The 17,501-nt window shown below is 42.8% G+C and overlaps 1 protein-coding gene across 4 annotated transcripts in view; it reads right to left on the bottom strand.

Annotated features, from left to right (window-relative positions):
* Window positions 1–1,959: 1,959 nt before the first annotated feature.
* The window catches only part of LOC146666792 (Golgi apparatus protein 1-like), a 34,542-nt gene continuing 19,000 nt past the window's right edge, over window positions 1,960–17,501 (bottom strand). For 2 of the 4 annotated variants that reach the window (XM_085414906.1, XM_085414909.1), the window contains exons 6-26: window positions 16,941–17,012; window positions 16,517–16,703; window positions 15,971–16,185; window positions 15,661–15,782; window positions 15,366–15,467; window positions 14,655–14,808; window positions 12,496–12,720; window positions 12,000–12,062; window positions 10,931–11,044; window positions 10,677–10,765; window positions 8,719–8,836; window positions 8,235–8,327; window positions 7,662–7,799; window positions 7,064–7,187; window positions 6,756–6,898; window positions 6,002–6,103; window positions 5,266–5,373; window positions 4,803–4,923; window positions 4,407–4,513; window positions 3,692–3,855; window positions 1,960–3,063 (exon numbers count right to left, since the gene is read on the bottom strand). In XM_085414906.1, coding sequence (XP_085271032.1) covers window positions 3,000–3,063; window positions 3,692–3,855; window positions 4,407–4,513; window positions 4,803–4,923; window positions 5,266–5,373; window positions 6,002–6,103; window positions 6,756–6,898; window positions 7,064–7,187; window positions 7,662–7,799; window positions 8,235–8,327; window positions 8,719–8,836; window positions 10,677–10,765; window positions 10,931–11,044; window positions 12,000–12,062; window positions 12,496–12,720; window positions 14,655–14,808; window positions 15,366–15,467; window positions 15,661–15,782; window positions 15,971–16,185; window positions 16,517–16,703; window positions 16,941–17,012 — 2,625 coding nt within the window. In that variant the 3' untranslated portion in view covers window positions 1,960–2,999. The remainder of the gene's footprint in view (window positions 3,064–3,691; window positions 3,856–4,406; window positions 4,514–4,802; window positions 4,924–5,265; window positions 5,374–6,001; window positions 6,104–6,755; window positions 6,899–7,063; window positions 7,188–7,661; window positions 7,800–8,234; window positions 8,328–8,718; window positions 8,837–10,676; window positions 10,766–10,930; window positions 11,045–11,999; window positions 12,063–12,495; window positions 12,721–14,654; window positions 14,809–15,365; window positions 15,468–15,660; window positions 15,783–15,970; window positions 16,186–16,516; window positions 16,704–16,940; window positions 17,013–17,501) is intronic. The other 2 variants (XM_085414907.1, XM_085414908.1) reach the window with 2 other exon arrangements.

Here is a 17,501-nt window from a genome sequence, read left to right as displayed (position 1 = left end):
CAAGTACAGCCCGATCCACACTTTGCTCGAGCTGGTCTCTTCCAACACTACACGCAGATTTTTGGACACAGCGGTTTCTTAAGATGAGAACTTTTAACCTTTCAAAATTAAATTGGGATTTTTTTTTAAGCTTCAAAAAAACTGAGCTGAAGCCCCACAAACTGATGTGAAAACAAAGAAAAGTTTTACCATAATTACCTAAAGAATAGGAAACTTATTTCCTAAATGTAAGGGTCTGTTCTGAAGGCATCTTAAACTTACTCATTGATGCCACATAAATATCACTTCAGCAACCGAAGTGCATTTTTAGCAAATCTCAATTTTTCCATATTATAAAAGCAGACACATATACATATGCCATATACATGGACACCCGCTCTGGCTCCTATTCATTTACATCCAGATGTCACACAAATACCTCACTGTAGAAACAAACATCTGTCCCACTTGGAATCAAACATTTCCTCAAAGTTTATATAGATGCACAAAAAAAAAGCACTACATTTAGTGCAGGGCTCAAGTATTACCACATGTACAGATATTACATTTCACAGCGTAAATTCTGGTTGAGCCGGATTTGAAATAAAGAAACAGTGGAGTAGAAACCTTGCAGACTTTATTATTATCATTAACAAACTGTCCAATTTTTCATCTGTACAACAACAACAAAAGAAAAAAAGTGGACAAAAAAAACCCCAAACCAATCAGGAGCTCAATGGATTCAAACAAACAAACAAGAGAGTTTTACAAAAAGATCGGTCAAATACGCCACACGTCACCCTCTGTTGGGTGCAACAGGTCGTCTGGGATGTCCTGTACAGCGGGGCGGCGGTTAGGCACACTTCGATTTAAAAACAAACAAAATCTGATGGAAAAAAGGCATTTCAATGAAGCAGAACGTCTCATTTACAAGCAGAGAGGGCAGCGCTCACCACGCCAAGCTTCAACAGTTAGAAGGGGAACGGTACATGTAGTTTACAGTAAGTTATCGTCACTCAGTATCATACACATGTACATGTGATCAGCTCACGCAGGGAGAGGAGAGGCCCTCGATTTAGTGTTTGCTCACACGTGTTTATATGAGACTGAACGCCTCCTCGGGCATCGACCTGCAGGCTGAGCGTCGCAAACACGCCCTCCGAGCAATCCGTCCTCCTCTACAGAACCACAGACTATATATGTCTGTGTATATGCTTTTACAGAGCCAGAGTGACCGTATCTGGACGAGAGGGGAGAGTTGTAAACTGTGTGAGTGTGCATAACCTGCCAGTTAGTGTTAAAGGTAACATTTGTAACACTTTCACCACCAGGGGGCAGAATTCTTCCAGGGGGTGTACTGAAATATTTCTGCCTTCCCTTAAGAGACTAAGAACATGCTCTTAATCTCTTGCCTTGTTGCCCCATCTCGTGGTAAAAACTGGTATGCACCTGGCAATATCTCATGCTTTGTTAAATGCTGTTGAGACAACTTTACAGTAACAGAGTCATTAGTGGCAAGTAACAAGCGAAAAAAATAAAGACAATGCCACGATTACTAAAGCAGAGACCTGTTGGATGGTTTGTTAGAAGAATTACCTGCACGTCAAAGTCATATTCATTATCATCATCATCATCAAAGGAGAAGACACCCGAAACACGTTCCAGAGCTCAGTGATTCCAATTAGTTGCCAGTGTCGGCACACCCTCAAAGCACCCTCACCCAACTTTAAGTCTTCACAAAGTTGGACCAGGTGAGCTACGAATGAATTTACCCAGAGTGCAGCTATGAAGGAGAAACCATCTACAGAGATCAAAATGATTTTTGTGACAAGCTTTAAACATTTTTATTTCTGCGGTAACCTTGAACACTGACTCATGCTGGAGTCGGCATCAAGTTGACAATGGCGGAACTGCATTCTGCTGCTCGACACTGCCTCAGGTGAACCTACACAACTTCTGTTGAACTGATGGATGTTCATGTTAAAATTAAAAAAAAAAAAAAAATTACAATGTTTCTAATAACGAGGCCAGTGTATGTACAGTAACTGGAAAGCTCAGGCTTCAGGCTGCTCTACATCCTGGATCTGTATGATGAGAGAGAGAAAAAGAGAAGATATCCTTAATCCGGTCATCTCAGGCACACAAGCCTTACCCCCATCTGCTGCTCAGACCTCTTTCTTAGGAGGAACAGTCAACCAGTAGGAAGCAAATAAAGATTATTTGGAACCAGGAATCATGCAAAGTGACTCTGGTCAAGCCCAAGAATAAAAACACGGAGCTGGAGGCATGCAGCATTTCAAAATCCGCACTGTCCCACGTGAAAATCCACTAGTTCCTCAAGGAGTTCGACACCTGGAGGTGTTCGCACCTTTGCTGCCTCCCCCCGCCCTGCCTCTCCTCTCCCTCCTCCCACCCCCCCTGCAGGAAGAAGGGAGTCTCGCTGGAGAAAAGGCAACCAGAGAACATTCAAATAATAGATGAAAAAAAAAAAAAGTAAACAAATAAATAAGGCTATGACAAAACAATATATATATATTTATAGATATTTAAAAAAAAAAAAAAAAGAACGAAAGATGTGCAATGATTCCAGTATCATTTTTACACAAAAATGTTCACATCTCTATAGTAATCTAGAATTGTTTCTTTTTTGTCTTTATTTTTTTCCTGCATTGCTTCTCAGCTTTTTCGTGCCAACCAGCACAAAACCGACAGCCACTCTGCGCGGCGATGGGCGGCAATCAAAACGTCTGGTTTCCATCCCAGTCTGAGCAGAGTGATGTTTAAAAAAAAAAAAAAAAAATCCCACCCGAGATGGCAATGATGGGAGCAGCAGGTGGACACACACGGTGCATTTATGACACAGGCTGTGCTGTGGGAAAATAAGACACCGGATTGATGAGGTTTCTCCATCTGGAGAAAACAAACAAAAAAACCCAAGTAAAATAACCACAAGCGATTCCGGTTGTAGCGAGTTGGCCAAAGTGTGTGAGGTGCAACTCTGTGGCCCCACCCTCGCCTCTTTATCTGTGGCTCGGTCGAGGGCTGGCTGGCACCGCCCACTTGGCAGTCCCTTGGCGATAAAATCTAATATGAATCAGCACAAAAAAAAGAAGGGGGGGAAAAAAGTGTAATAAACTCCAAAAACCTGTTCAAGCAGAAGGAGAAAACAATCTGGCGGCATAAAGACAGTTTGGATCTCACACACACCCTCACAGCAACACACACTCGCGCTCACACACACATACCTTCACAGCAACACACACTCTTATCAATAAAATACTGGAGTCATTAAACTGCTCTATTACACATGAGCATTTGCCCACCCTGCATTCTACACATTTACACCTACGCATTTCATTTTTTCACCTTGACTTATAACCGTTGACCTCCGACCCCACATTCTTACCAATTCCCCTCCCTATCCTTGCCCCTTAAACCAACAGCAAAAAGAGAAAGAGTTAAAAAACAAACAAAAAAACCCTCCAGATATATCAGATAAGAATGTGTGAAAATCTCTGACAGCTAGGATTGTGGGTAATGTCATTCCCATGTAGATGGCCCCAGCTGTGAGAGAGGGTGAAAAAGCTTGCAGGAGGAAAGTAAAGACGATGCGGCGGACTTTCAGGAGCATCAGGGGTGAAATGGCGAGGAGGTCTTTTTCAGTTGCGGTCGTTAAATATGTCCTGACCCCAGAGGGGGGGGCGGAGTCTACCTGTCCTTGAGCTCCTGAGTGACTCGCTTGGTGAACCTGCCGCAGAACAGCCCCATCATGAAGAGCAGCGCCACACCGGCACAGATCACGGTCAGGATGTAGTTCTTGGACGGCGATGTCATCACCTGCATGGCCAAGTCCCCAAGTCCCTCAGCAGGCGCCACCTGGTGGACGGCAGAGAGAAAGAATTAAAAGCCTGTGTCATTTCAGAGGAAAAAATAAAAGCACCTTTAAACTTTTGTGCAAATTACTTATTCAAAAATATTTCAATAAAAAATAAAAATGTGTTCAATCGCCCAATTATGAGGTAACAGCATGTTGAATTAAAGTAATCAATTTCAAAATAAAAGTCTCTTAAAACTGACTCAAAAAGGTCAAAGGCGACAACTTCAGGTTTAATCTTGTGTTTTCAGGTTTAAAGCAGGTTTAAAGCTGGTTTTAATGACCACTAACATAGCAACCTATGCTGCAGGCCTAACTTACTCTGGAGCAGGTAATGTGACGATAAGAGAGCAAGACATACAAAATCACCACCAGTCAGAGCTCTGGAAAATAGCACTCCCACTCTTGGAAGATCCTGCGATAGATTAAGTGAAGCCAAATCATGTAACTCGGTCCTTGTTATGCTGAACTTGATTGATAGCACCTGCAGACCTCCACCCTCCTCAAATGTGCGCACGTGTGTCACAGGTGTTTCCCTGCTCGGTGCGTGTACCTTGGCAGCGTAGCTCCACATATCGATGCGATCCTGAAGTCTCTTCTTGCACTCGGGCTGCAGACGGATACGTTTGTCCTGCAGCGCTTCCATCAGGCACGACATTTCTGATGGGACACAAAACTTCCATTAGATATAAATAAACTGAAAGACAAACAGAATTTGGATGGATGGATTGTAGTTTCTGTGTATTATGCAGAAGAAGCAGTTTGTTTCTGCTACCTTTTCTCTACCTGATTAAAAATAAATAACATTAATTTTGCTGACTCCTGCAATGCAAAGTTTGCCCTTCTTTTGTTCTGACGGCCGCTGAATAGCAGCCAGTCGTTGAAATAAAAAGTGGGATGTTTGTTTTTCGTGTCTGAGTCACATGACTTCTGAGTGAGTTTGACTCACGGCGTCCTTTGCCGGGTGGGATGGCAGCACAGTGGTGTTTGATGTCCAGAGCGCAGGCCGTGTGAAGGACGGGGTCGACATAGATGTCCGCCTTACTCTCCTTCAGCATGTTCAACACCTCCTGCGGGGTCAGCGTGGGAGAGGAGGGAGCGGGAGAGGAGGAGCATAAATGTGTTGTTAGAAAAGCTTCTAGAAAGAAAGGATCATGAGAGTTGATTCTGTAGTGCGATTCCTCCTTTTCTTTATAAAAGATTCATTTAAACATTGATGCCAGAAAATAGCCACAGTTACATCACTGTAACTCAAAGAGGTATGCTTGATTTCTATCATAAGAATAAGAGTTTGTAAATGAAAATGAAATAATAAAAGAAACGGTTACTTTGCGTCTACAGCTGAAACTGAAATCCAAATGATGGTCTGTTTGTCTGAGTGGTCAGTGAAGGCAGCGGTGAGCTCGTTTTACCTTCTTACATCCTTCCTTCTTGAGCTTCAGCAGGTTGATTTTCAGACATTCCTCCACCTGTCCTGTCTGCTCCTGAGCTGCTGCCTCCTCTGTACACAGACTGGAGATCTGCAAACACACAATAATCAATAAAAAGCCATTAATGCTGTCAGAGCCCCTCTGAGCTCCTGCCTGCTCACTGTGAGTCACATTCTGGCTTCTCAGCAGCGCTTCAATAATCCATATTTTTAAACTCTGATGATATTTCTCTCTTAAATCTGTTGCCTCAGTCACGATCCAGTCATCTTTTGTTCGACATCTTCTGACAGAACGAAGCGTAGGAGCAACACGTGTGCATGAAAGAGATTCATATTTTTACTCTTTGTTTAATTTTAGCACTTGTGTTGTTTTCATGAACATATTTAGCTGCTTTTTGCATGCATGCCTTCAAATGTAAAGGTGCACAGGAAGGTCATATCCATGTTTGCCCCCTCTAAATGATCCAAAAGAACCCAGAAGCAAGTAGAACGTAAAAGTACAGCTGATATCTGTGCAGTAATTTATTACCAAGCAGCTGGCACCTCCTGCTGGAGACATGACTACATCACAGTGAATGTCAGCCGTTTTTATTCCTTAATATTTACCCAATAAGAATAATTATGACGCATGTGCTCGGGCACAAAATGAACACCTGAGTTAGGATGGAGTGATGGGAAGAATAAACTGTGTGTCACAGTGAAAGTGGAGAGCAGCAAACCTCTTCTGCACACTGGATCTGCAGCTGAGGGTCCAGTCTGTAGTCCAACGCCGACTCCTGCAGGATGACCCGGATCTGATCCTCGCAGTCAGGAGACAAACGCTGCCACACACACAAAAATAAACTTTTATTCCACAAATAACTCCTTCACCATCTACAGGCGGACTCACCAACGCTTCTCATCTTATTGTGATTGATTAAAAGTTGTGTGGATAGAGAGCAACACTCTCTTGCAGATCCGGGGTTGCTCAAATTAAACATTTCTGAAGTTTCAAATAATTATTCAGCAGCCAAAAGCTCAGAGTCTTTTGTCTTCTCTGGGATCCTAATGATCCCAGACAATGAGGACATATCAGAAATAATGTCACAGGTATAGAGGTTGTTCAAACCTTCTGTTTACAATGGGCAACCAATAAGAAGAAAGCTGATTTAAGGGGGAGGGACTTAAACAGCTAGTCTCAGTCAGAGGATGAACTGAGGAGCTGCACTAAAGCTACTTCACTGGAGACAAAGAATAAAAGTACAGATCTGGAAATGAGCAGAATAACCCCCGACCCAACTATTCTTAGCTGTAAGTGTATGATCAACACCTAACAGATGAAACAAATAAATTACAGGTCCATATTTGTTGAAATAAAATCAGTTTGAATGTTTTTGCTCAGTGAAGCAGCGTCCCTAGAGCCAGTAAAACCTGGATGTGAGGTGTGAAACTAATCTAACACTGTGGTTTGGTAAAGTCAGCCGTGGCTCTCACCTGGTCAGCGTATTTAAGTTTGAGGCAGGAGATGACCTGACCCTCCAGCTCGGTTTCATCCTTGGCCTTTTTTAGGATGGAGTCACAGAACTTCGGGATGTCGGCTTTGCAGGCCTTCCTCAGCACCGGGTTCAGCCTGTAGTCTGGAAACAAACGCATAACAGATGAAAATCTGATCTCATGCTAACAAGCAACACTTCATCTGTTCTCTCACCTCGGCCTATTTAGACTTGAGCTGCTTTATTCTAATTAATCTTTCTATTTCATTTCCATTTCGTGTGTGTGTGTGTGTGTGTGTGTGTGTGTACCTGTGTTCTGGGTGATCTGTCGCTTGGTTATCATCTGCTTGCATTTGGGATCCATCATCTCGCTGTTCTTGTTCTGCTTCAAACACTGAAGAACGTTCTTCCCCTCTGACTCTGTACAGAAGCGCTGAACACATCAAACAGCCCGTTACATTCGGCTCAATCACAATAACAAACATCAAACCCTCGTGGACCCACAATTAAAGAAACGCCCACCCCCCCAGGCCCATATTTAACCAAAAGAAATCCTCCGTGGGGCCACCGACACCAGAGGATAATATAACGAGTCTGTGATGTTTCTGGTCATTTGATGAAAAACTGTTTTATTTTTCGTCAAATTACAAAACAGCACAGAGAAGATGGAGGATAAGCGTTCCCGATGGGCAGAGACAAACACCATCATAACCCAGAAACAAGATTGTGATGATGAAAAGACTTCAGCCAAGAGAATGTCTGAGATGATCCATCCACAACATAAGGTTAGCCATTAACACGCTGCTACATGGTCTGAATTACTCGCTAAGAAATAATCCTGATCCTAAGATTCATGTCCACAATTCAGAGTGAAGGAAACTGATCTTGTTTTTCTTCTCTTGCTTACTCTGATCATGTTCTTGCAGACTCTCATCAGCTGATAGTCAAGTTCAGAATCAACCATCTCCACCTCCTGCAGCTTGAAGACCTTCTGGTGGCATTGCGAACTCAGCTTACGCTTGTTCTCCTTCAGACACTCGATAACCTGCAGAGATGAAGCCAATAAAGACATAAATGAATAAATAAATTCTTTTTTGTACAGTTCAGACTGTTTAAAAATTTTCTTCAACTCCTTACATTCGTACTTTGTATTTTACGGATTTATCAACAAAAGTTACAGGTAAAATCTACTGGCAGTAAAATTGTTTTAGGTTTTAAAGCTGCCGGCTCTTTCTTAACACTTCATTCGTTCAGTGTTAAGGAAACACTTTTGTCTGCACTGTGGCGGTGGCGGCTAAAGTTTGGTTCTAACATGGTCCACAGAGTGTTTACAGGTTGTTTTTAATTATATCAGAAGAGATGCGAACGGCAAAAATAACGTTCTGGGTTCAACTCAGGAGGATCCTTCATACTCATTAACTAGTGTGTGTGTGTGTGTGTGTGTGTGTGTGTGTGTGTGTGTGTGTGTGTGTGTGTTGACCTGTGCATTCCCAAAGGCCACGTTCTGACACAGCCTGTTGATGTCGGTCTTGCAGGAGTTGTACAGCTCCGGTTCCAGACGGATGTCCTCTGACTGCAGACGTTTGAGGTAGATTTGGAGAATTTAAAGGAAACAGACACAAAATAAAAACTTTAAAGACACGAAGGATCTCTGCTCGCTTCAACAAAGCACACCTGAAAAGAGAAAAAACACCAGATGCTCCCAGAAGGAACCTTAGACGATGCCGTTTGCTGCTACTTTTTACTCCAGGTTTGGAAAAGTGAAAGGAACATAAACTAGATCCGCTCATCTCAGTTTACTCTATTTACATTTCAATACGCACCTACTGACATCAGGGTATCCAAGTGTTATTCCATCTTAAGATTTTGACTTCTTAAGTCTTTGTGCTGCGGTTTCTCGCTAACCAACAGCAAACCTGAGGACGTTACACTGCCCGACTGTGACAGAGAGTCAGAGAACATACCATCTCCACCTCCTCCACCCGCAGCTGTTTACGACACTTGACAGACACTCGCTGCTCCTTGGCGTCCTGCAGGGTGTCGTTTCTCACCGTGGTGCTGAGGCAGATCACGACATCCACCCTGACAACAACAGGAAGTCACAGAGGTTCACCCGACCAGTCAGATTCAGTATGATCAGCAGATGAGAAAAAAGTAAAGCAGGAAAAGCAGAAAGTGTCCAATTCAAAGTTTTAATTAAAGAAAAAAATGAAGTAGAAAGATCTGTCTTAGGATAAACTGCTGAGTAACAGTGAAGCTCAATTAAGCAAATTACACCAAATACATTTTTGGGGAAAACCACAGCTGGAGATGGACAGAGTGGAGTTTAGTGGCCAGCATGGGTGTGAATTCATCTGACCCAAAGCTTACACACCAAGCTACAGCTACATGTTGTAGCTATGCACTGTCACCAGGGGGCAGTGTCAACATATTTAGAACAACCAAAGTGGGCTTCAGCAGCTTCAAAGTGAAACAGAGGTTTAAATAATTAGTTTTCCACTGAAGCTGCTGCCTGTACTTCTCTTAGTGCTTCTTTCATCTTTAAAAGGTGCAGTCAGTCATTTTCTGAGTTTATTTAAAAAAAAAAAAAAAAGCAAAATAAAAAACATTCATGTCTAATTACAAGTGTCCACATCCAACAATGTTAGATCCACTCCACAACTTCACTAACACCGGCTGAGCTTACCCACAGAGGAGTAAGCTCAACAGTTCACCTCAGTGTCGCTGTTATCGGTCAGAAGAGAGCTTCTCTTACTCATCGACCGATCTTACACACACTCGTTCTACAGCCTCCTCCAGAGTGAATAGACACCAGTTGATGTAAACAGCAAACTGGCAGCCGACACTCACTACAGATGGATGGCAGCCAAAGCTATTTGTCCTACAGCAGCCACCGTAGCTAGACTACATACTTCAGTCAGGAGGAGTAAGATGACAGAATTCAGTTCGCTGCAATCTAGTGCTGTAATTTTCCCCCTCGGTGAACTTCCTGTTGAAGCCCACTTTTCAACCTGTATTGTATGTAGAAAGAAAAACTATGCAACAGACCCTGAAGTGGTCTGCAAATCCAGCACTAGGTTCAGATTAGCCTGTCTAAAACCCATCTTTCAATATTAACTGCAGACCCCTGCTGGCCTGCAGCATGCCTGCCAGGTGACAGAGATGAGAAGGCCCAGTAAGCAGCGGACTGCTTGAGAGACCCTCAGTGATCTGCAGACTTAAACTACAGGAAACCAGTAAAGATCCATCCACAGGTTCATGCTTGCAAACCTGAAAAGCTCTTTTTCCATCATCATAACTTGGGAGTTATGATTTTCACAGACATCCAATGGACACGAGTATCACCATAGCTAATTATGCAATGCAGATAAATTTCTCCAATGCATAGAATAAAGATCTGTGTGAATGTAGCATGCAGTTCAAGGAGCTTTGAGTGGTCAACATCAATGCATAAATATACATTTCCACCAACTGCAGTGTTACAATCTTAGGTTTCTACAACATTTACATTCTCAAACCCAGAAACAACAACTTAGAAGTGATCACAGAGCAGTGCGGAGTTCTAAGGCTTGTGAATCCAGATAATTTCCTTTAAAAAATATCCTACATGTGAAACTGTCCTCAGTGTTTGGACTGCTGGATGGAAAAAGGCTGCTGGCAGCTCACAGTATAATTCAGCCATCGGTCACACTCTGAAACACAGAGAGCTGGAAACCTCAGCAGGTCTAACAGGACTGTATCTGACTGGACACCACTAACACGAACACCTAAAAACTGAGGGTATGTTTAGAAAAACAACCCAATCAGACAGTAGATTCAGATTGTATGGTCACATATCCAATCAACTGTTGGACATACTGGTGCTTTTTGTATGTGTGATATCTTCTATGGCTGATTTTGCTCAAGTCTGTATTTGCCTTACTTCTTCTTGATGTTGGGACACAGTTTGAGGACGTCTTCCTTGCAGGCTGTCTTGAACTTGTAGGAAAAACGGAAATCTTTAACCTGAATCTGTGGACAGGCGGAAGGGCAGTCAGAGCAGTTGGTTATTAATGATTTCAAGAAGCTGCAGGAATATTACAGCCTTTCTAAACTGATAAGATTTTGCATAACAAAACATTAGGAGCTCATTCTTCTTCTACTCCTGCACCAACACATTTCCATCAGTCTGCTCACCAGCTGGAAGTGTGTCACTCCCACGGCACACTTCTCATTCATCTCCTTCTGGTGTTTGTTCTGAACCAAACACTCCATCAGATCACCAGAGTCGATCTGGTTATCAGCCACCTCCTGCCAGGCGCACAGAGAAAAGGAGAAGGAAGACTGAACTCATCGACGACTTCCTCTGAAATATGTTGAAACTGACAAAAGTAATCAACATGCTGTATTTAGCAGAAGATGCTTTGAAAGAGCTGTGAAAAATGTGCTTCTCCTCTAAAGTGCCTTAATAATTTCCTGCACACTGCATAGATGCAAGATGGTTCAAGTGAGTTAAAAAATAAAAATCAACGTCTTATTCATCTGATCAAAAATAACCTCTCAGTGTGACGAGAACTTGTTCATGAGCATTTTAGCAAAGTACAGCGAGCTCTTCGTGTGGCGCCAGCTTTGACCAAACACAGAAACTTTGAAATTTTGTTTTGTGGTCAAGAACTTAGACCACACATGGGAAAACCCAGGTCAGGGACCATTTCAGTCCAGCCCCCAACATCCTAAAAACAAACAAATAACCCCTCAGAAGTTGTAACTTCAGGGGGGCACAAAAGGAGAAGCACATATATATTAATAAACCAGACAACACTGTGGCAATAAATAAGAGGGCAGCTTTGGAAATGACTGTCTCACAACTGTGAAAAGATGAACCTACTGGAAGGAAAACATGAGCTGTGAAAGGACTGCTGGTTTGCAGAGAATTTTCAAAATAAGAGCACGGGGACTGTCCACAAGAGAAAATTTGATTTTGCTGTTACAGATGAATTTTTTTTAATTTAACTAGACTGCAAAATATCCTCCTTGGCAGGCCTTCAGCTTTTTGTGCATCATGCTTCAATTCCATTGTTGAGTATATGGCGTCTCTGACCTGCTAAGGAAAAACGTTACGCGTCGCAGCTTCAGTCACAGGAACATCAGTTTGCTTGGAGGCTGTTGTAGAGTCTCAACCAAACTTAGTATATTCAACCAAAACACAGAAAATGTCCAAAGAATTGAAGTTTGAAGGAAGATGTGCTCATCAGTTCATACTTACATGGCAGTGGGCCTGAATGATGGGATCACAAGCTCTCATCAGCAGCGCCTCAATCTGAATATCCTGCAGACGGAAATCACAAACTCAAAATGACTTCAGCCAGTTCAGGTTTACCTGCTTTTATCAGAGTGGGACTCAAACTCACTATTTCAGTCCAAATGTCTGCGTACTGTACTGAGAAGTTAATTATCAGGTTGATGCCCCACCTGCTGCCTGCCAGTAATTCAGTGCAAATAATACAACTTTTCAGACAACTGGAAACTGGTTTGTAAACACCTATAAAAAAGGGCCAAGTCTTTTTTTTAATCATCCTTAATCATCTTTAACTACATACAGAAAATTTATGCAAAACTCATTTCAAGCCCTTACTTCCTTTGATTTTAATACCTTTAATGCCTCAAAGGAACCTTGGAAACATCAGTTGTCTCATGTTTGTGCCTAATGTTTTGCACGTTGCACGCTTTAAAGAAACTGCAGTGTGCGGAGACAAGCTAACCTCTGACTCCAGCTCGGTCAGGTTTCCCACCACCTCCTTGCAGTCAGCAACCAGGTCGTCCAGGTGGTCCTGCAGGCACTCCAGCTCCTGCCCGGCGTCCGTTTTCTCGCTGCACCACTTTCCCAGGTCAGTCATGCAGCGCCTCTGCAGCTCAGGGTCCAGCTTCACATCCAGCGCCCTCTGGTGGAGAATCCTCTGCACCTCCACCTTGCAGTCCCGGGAGAGCTGCAGGAGGACGACGATGACGACATCGTCATCAAATTACCCACCAAAGTATCGGCTGCTGTTAATCACGGACACTGTAAAATGATACTCCACCCAAGATTTTCAGTGTGTCTGTCCTTCACATTTAATCCTCAAAAGCCTTTAGATTTGTACGTTTAATTCAGTATTAACAGATAAAATGTGAGTGTGATATTGACATTAAACGTTAATACTTTTGTGGCACTTGTTTTTCGCCATTTATTTCTCATTAACAAAGACGACAATGGCGGAGAGCAGCATTGCCTTTCTACTAATCAAGTCTTCATTATCAGCGTTGCACTGTATACAGGTCTTTGCGATTTTTGAGCTCTTTAAAAAGCTATTAATGATTTTGTCACACTGTATTTCTCCAGTCTGTACTTGTAATGCAGCTGCACATTCCCAGGTTACTAAAATGCATTGATATTAATGACCGCTGGAGCACAGACACCTGCTCAAGGTGTGTGAAACTTCCCATATAGGCCAAAACATTTTTTGCAGCAGGCTGTAAACATGTTTAGTCTATGGGGACCGACTCTACACTCAAGCCTCAAGTGGACATTCCAGGTACTGCAGCGTTTTACAACTTCCTGGTTTTCATGGACGTTTCTTCCTGTCAAAAGGGAATTCTTCCTCCCCACCACTGCCAGATGCTACACAGAGGATAATTAGATTAGCAAGGTTCTCTCTGTAACATCATAGGGTGTTTAACTAATTTCACACAACTTGTTACAAGCCTCAGCAGGACTGGAAAAAACACATTTTGGGTGGAGTATCACCTTAAACACAGCCAGCGTTTCCTACACTGCTTGTTTAAATCAAAGGCTTAATTTTGCTGCAGCTGAATCATCAGCATCACCAAGTTTTCCGTAAGTGGATTGTCATATTGATTCTTCACTTCAGGGTTCAGCAGCTCACTTCAGCAATTAAAAGCCAGCTCCCACATGCACTGAGAGTGGGTGGGAATTATCCAACACAATCACTTCTCCTCTACAAACCACCAGTAATCATCCAAGATGCGATTCTGTGAGCAGCATCATGAGATCAGCAGCAGTAAGAGGTACTCACCATCGAACCATGGTTTTCCGCTTCAGACTCCCCACTGGGGAACTACGAGAGCATTCTGTGGTCAGAGACTTCCTGTATATATTTGGCACCTTACATTTACCTCTTCACACATGCAAGTTGTTGTCAGTTCAGGCTTAAAGCAACTTTGTGTGTTTATATTAAATAAAGATTAAAGTCACTTCATCTGAATTCGTCACAGCTGTCTTCACCTCCTTCAAACTGCAAACATTTCCAGTATTTTTCACATTTGGCAGAAATTCATCAGACTAAACAAGGGTTTAACTTCTGTATCTGCACTTTTAGGCTGAGCCTACAGATAAGTCACAACCTTGAGAACAAAAACAGAAACAACTGTGCAGACACAGAAAACTTAAAGCAAGGAACATTTAAATGACCTTTTATTTAAAAAGCCTAAACTGTAGAAAAATGCACTTTTTTAACTAATTTGAATTCAGAGGCCTTTCAAGCCACTGAGAGTATACAAAACGTTCCCCCTGTAAATCGCTTATTTGGCATAAAAATGTCCAAATTAGTCCAAAAAACTGCAGTGGTCATTTGAAAACAAAATGTACACTGTACTAATTGCAATACTGTAAGCAGTCACACAATTAAGGCAACACTTCACTGAGCCACAGTGCACAGTCTCTTTATAAAATTAGTCTACTTTCCTAATGTAAATAGAGCTCCTATGGCTGCATGAATGCCCTATAAGCCAGGTTTTTGTGCTTTACAGTTACCTCTCCTGAAACAAACTGTTCTATTAACAAATCTAAAACAGCACTTGGAGATCTCCAAGTGCTGTAACCTTCACATTTAATCATTAGATTAAATCAACGGCAGAGACTCACCCTTCGTCCCTGCTCCAGAGAGCGGTAGGCGTGGCGGTACAGGCATGAGAAAATGGCACCAGGTGGCATCAACTCGCTGGTCTCATTCCAGCCGTGAGTGTGGCAGAGTCGGGATGCATCGGACTGACATTTCTTGTACAGGATCGGATCCAACCTAAGCAGCGACACAGGATGTAACAGGCAGATTAATACCTGCAGCTGTCTCTTTGGGACTAAAGCACAGACAGAATAAAAGATAGACGAAGATCCTGGCTCTGAAACGTAAAACCAATGCAGAACTGTCTTAAACCTACTTTAAAAAAAAAAAAAAAAAAAAACACCAGGGGGGCGGTGCTTGTGGTTGTAAAAATCCTTCCAGTCCCACAGACATCTATGAGAAAAACCACCCCGTCTAAATGCCTCCCTAAGTTCAGGTTCACTTCAGATCCTCACTTGTCAACTTTCACTTCAAAGCAGATGGCAACAGCAAAACTCTCAAGGCTTCCAATCAGCACTTTACTAACAAGTGTTTTTATACCATCTATGGTCGCAGTATTAAATGGAGGCAATCAACTAACCAAGAATACTTTTACAGCAGCCTTGTTAAAAAGCAATACAACTAAAATGATCAATTACCAAATACCAATAAACTGATATACTAAATTGAAGATGATCATCTGAACCTCATTAATGTCGAAAATAGACTTTCTTCAGCCTGTCGGCAGGACTTACTTCCAGTCTCTGGCGATGAAGTACTGCAGCTCCAGCAGTCTGTGCTCGCAGTCCTCCACCATCTTCTCAGTGTACAGATGTTCCATGAGACACGACAGGATCCTGCAGGATCAGGAAACACAAACGCATTCACATCTCAGCCACACGGCGCAGCAGCCATAAGACCTTGAACGGTCGGTTCTTCTTCAGGTTTTTATCCACATGATCATACAGCAGGTGGGATCATTGCACTTTCTACTGTGTCAAATTTTAGGATTTCTATTTGCTGGATCCCTCTCCCTCCACGAGGACTCACATGGGGTCGCCGCTGCGGATGTGTTTGCATGCGGTCTGGATGACGGACTCACAGGCCTCGTTAAGCGCCCGATCGATGCGGTAGTCGGCCCCGGGGTCGGCTTCCTGGATCAACGTTTGCAGCTGTGGACGGAAAAAATATCATAATAAAATCAAAAAGTGAGCGCAAGACATTACACGACATTCTGGGACATGTAGGAATATGGCTGTGGGACGGTCAAACAGTTGTGTTCATGCAGGTAAATCTGTACAGTGATATCTATGTAAATGTTTCTGTAACCATACAGTGAATATTATAAATGCCATCTCACCGCCTTCTGACAGCTGGGATCGATGGCGCCCATGTCTCCTCGGCCGACCCTCATTAGGCAGTGCAGCGTTCGTCCTTTGCGGTGCAGACCGGAGCAGTGACTCTCAATCTCACTGCGACAGTGCAGCACGATCTCAGGACTCAGAGAGAAATCCTCCATCAGCATCCGCCTGTAATCCATCATCTCACCCTGACACTCGCCGCTGACCACACGACCTGAAAAACACACACACACTGTAGCTGTGGTATCTCGTTTAAGCACAAAATATTCAAACACATTTCACAAAAACAACTCGAGGAACCAACCTGGAAACTGACTTCTGAGGTTAAATGAAACTAACCTTCTACCCTCACACAAACTCGACAGTTTTACTTTGTCTGCCTCAGACTAGTCTTCAGCAAAATAAACAGGAGCGGGTTCGTAGTGGAGAAACAGAGCAATGACTGACATGTAATTGAGCTCTCAGTGGCCTCTGAGTGCCACACAAACAAAAAGGGACATTAATTAGTTGCTGGAGCCAAGAGCGACAGATAAAGGTCTGCTCACCTCGATGGACGGCTGACTCCAGACACAGCAGAAGGTAGGACAGGCGAGCTTCCCTCGCTCGGGGCATGCTGGTGTCCACGTTGCAGTGGTACTTCCTCAGGTCCGACTTGCAGGCTTTGGCCAGCGAGTAGCTGACCTTGTAGTCCTGAGCAATCAGTTTCTGTCTGGTGGTCAGCGCCTCGCGGCACTGATGACACACAACATACACAGACACTTATTACACAACTGAATGCTCAACGAGTCTGATTTTTAATCTGCAGGAAGGCCGTATCCATCACAATTTGTACACTTCATTGTTCTGTAACCATCATCACTATAAGACTTTTTCCCCATCACCAGGAGATGGAAAAGGTTCATTTTAAGTATTTTGTAGAGGAAAAAAAATCTCTATAAATAAAATGTGGACACAGTAAATGGCACTCACCCTCTCAGACATGGAATCCTCAAACTTGTGATTGAAGAGGCATTTGTAAACTCTTCCTTCCCCAGCCAGAGTCTGGAAAAAAAAAAAAGAAAAGGAAAAAGTTCATCAACTTTCAAATTCAGTCATTTTAAGGTGCTTTACTAATGTTAGGTAACAACTACAACTTCTCTTTATCCCATGTGACACAGAAGGCAGCAACTAACTAACCAACTATAGGCTTTACCAAAAAACAGAAAGACTGAAGGTTAATCTTAAAAAGTAGAGCAGCTGAATCCAAACTGGGAGCTGGGTTCGGAGCACACGGGCCTGAAAGCTGAAGGCTCTACCTCACATTCTAATTTTAAATCTCCCAGGAACCACAAACGAGCCTGCAGTCAGAGATAACTATGACGTCTTTAACGTGAACTTTCAATTCAGTTCAGGAGTCAGTGAAAAGAAACCAATGTGGGAAAACCGCAATCTTTCTTTATAGTTTATCACTTTGGATCCACTGAAGAACTTTTTTTTTGAGCGAGTAACAAATGAATAATGTCTTCCATTATAATATTTAATAATGTAGTT

This window comes from Rhamphochromis longiceps, linkage group LG7 (assembly GCF_057381845.1).
Source record: "Rhamphochromis longiceps isolate RC_006_pf linkage group LG7, R_longiceps_female_GT1.1, whole genome shotgun sequence".
NCBI lineage: Eukaryota > Metazoa > Chordata > Actinopteri > Cichliformes > Cichlidae > Rhamphochromis > Rhamphochromis longiceps.
Note: the sequence above shows the minus strand (reverse complement) of the source record. Positions and strands in the feature narration are given on the sequence as shown.